The 2,156-nt window shown below is 60.0% G+C and overlaps 1 protein-coding gene across 1 annotated transcript in view; it reads left to right on the top strand.

The window, feature by feature from the left end:
• SPDEF (SAM pointed domain containing ETS transcription factor) overlaps positions 1-430 on the top strand; it is a 3,018-nt gene extending 2,588 nt beyond the window's left edge. Inside the window, exons 4-5 of the mRNA XM_010146250.1 lie at positions 86-152; positions 205-430. Coding sequence (XP_010144552.1) covers positions 86-152; positions 205-430 — 293 coding nt within the window. The remainder of the gene's footprint in view (positions 1-85; positions 153-204) is intronic.
• The last annotated feature ends 1,726 nt before the right edge of the window (positions 431-2,156 follow it).

Raw genomic sequence — 2,156 nt, 5'->3', positions numbered from 1 at the left:
AGAGGTCCTGTGCGGGGCCCCGGGAGGGTGCAAAGCAGCGAGTTCTCTCCCCCTGCATTTCACCCACCCCTTCTCATAGCAGGAGGCGATGCCAGCTGGGCGGACAGCGAGGTGGACTCATCCTGCGCCGGCCAACCCATCCACCTCTGGCAGTGAGAAAGGTGAGTGGGTGGGTGCTCTGGCAGCCCTGGGGCGGACGCTGAGAGGGGCAGGTGAGGCTGTAACCCCCCCATGCCCTGCTCCCCTCCCAGGCATCTTCAAGATTGAGGACTCAGCGCAGGTGGCCCGTCTGTGGGGCATCCGGAAGAACCGCCCAGCCATGAACTACGACAAGCTGAGCCGCTCCATCCGGCAGTATTACAAGAAAGGCATCATCCGGAAACCCGACATCTCCCAGCGCCTCGTCTACCAGTTCGTCCACCCGGTCTGAGTGGCAGCGGTGGGACAGGCTGAGCCCCCAAAGGGACTGGGGACCTTCACCACCTCCCTCTACCTTCCAGCCACAGAAACCACCTTCAAGCGCTAAGGACCGTGGCTGGGCTGCCGAGTGGCTCAGCCCTCCCGGGGCCACCGGAAATGGACCACGGGACCCCTCTGGACCCCCAGCCTTGGAGGGGAGAGGTGACCCCTCTGCTAAGAGACCTGGCAGCGCTCCCAGGGGAGGGCAGGCATGGACTTCGGGGCTGCTGGAGGAGATGGGATGCTGACTGGGGTGAGATAAAGGCTGATGTAACTGTGGCTGTCACAGGGCTCCCCACAGCCTTGGTGCCCTTCAGCAGGGATCAAAGGTGGGCACGTGGCTGGGGTCACCCAGGGGAGGGCTGGTGGATGCAGGAGTCCTGCGCCCAGCTCTCTTGCCCCGCTGGCATGTTGTCTTCTCACCTCACAGCTCAGGGGCATCGTCAGGATGCAGGGACCAAGGGCACATCCCAACAGGAGACCACAATATCCCCATGGCATCACACCCCAGGACTGCTTTGGGGAGGACGTGACATGACCAGGGCCACCCTCTCCTGTCCCCATTCCACCACTGTCCCAGCTGTGGGACCAGCTGCCCTTGGTGCCCCTCATGGATTTACACCCCTGTGCATGGATTTACACCCCTGTGCATGGATTTACCTTAATCCCTGGCCAGGGTGGAGGGCAGCGTAGAGGGGTCTCTGCCCTTTGCTGCTCTCAACTGTCAGCTGCAAAGAAAGGGGCTGCTGGAGTTTTGGGGGGTTGGTGTCCAGGCTCATCCCTCCCTCCTCCCCTCCCTCTTGGGTGCTGGCTGCGGTTGGCTTTGCCACGGCCATTGTTCAGGGAGGACAAAGCCTGGGCATGAGCTGGGACAATAGCACCCGCGGGGACAATGGCACCCACAGGGACAAGGGCACCGTGGCTGGGCCTGCACTGACCCGACCCGGAGCAGCCTGGCACCGGCTGCACTGCGGCACCCAGGGATGCTGCCTGACACGGGAGCTGGGTGCGGGGTAACAGTGCCCAGGGGACCACGGGCATTCGCTCAGGACAGGAGCATCCCCCCCTTGCTTCCCTCTCTGGAACACCTTCAACTTCCCCCCTCTGCAGAGATTTTGGGCTGGAAATGGGTGTTTTTGCAAAGGGAGCAGCTGAAAAATGTGGGGGCAAGGCCGTGCACACTGGGGCACCCCTGAGGCCACGGGGGTTCCCTGAGCTGGGTCCCCCATCCTTGGGGATAGGAACACCCGGAGCCCCTGACGGTCCCAGGTCCCTGGCCCCAGCCAGGGGCTCTTCCCTTGACTTGGGTTTTATTTTGGACTGCCTGATTCCAGAGCCTGGGAAAAGGGAGATGGCATTTGCCATTTCCCTCTGGACACTAAATCTGAAACGCAGCCTGATCCCAGACCGGGATGGAAAACAGGGGACTGCCTGAACTGCATGTTTCACGAGAGTCTAAGTTACCTGGTGATGTTGATCTTTTATATTATATATTTTTTATTTGTTTATTTGATTTTTGGTTTTGGCTGGTGGCAAGTTGTGGTTTAGGTTCAAGTGACGAGGACAGAACGGGCAGCCCGGGTCCCTGCCAGGTGCTCTGCAGGAGTTTCTAAAGAAAAAAACACCTGGATCTTGGTCTTTTGTTTTTAACTCAAAACAGCTGCCTGTGACGGCTCCTGTCTTTCGCTCTTTGTTCT

The sequence above is a fragment of the Buceros rhinoceros genome, unplaced genomic scaffold (assembly GCF_000710305.1).
Source record: "Buceros rhinoceros silvestris isolate BGI_N320 unplaced genomic scaffold, ASM71030v1 scaffold21002, whole genome shotgun sequence".
In the NCBI taxonomy this organism is placed as follows: domain Eukaryota; kingdom Metazoa; phylum Chordata; class Aves; order Bucerotiformes; family Bucerotidae; genus Buceros; species Buceros rhinoceros.
This window is presented reverse-complemented; position numbering and strand designations above follow the sequence as displayed.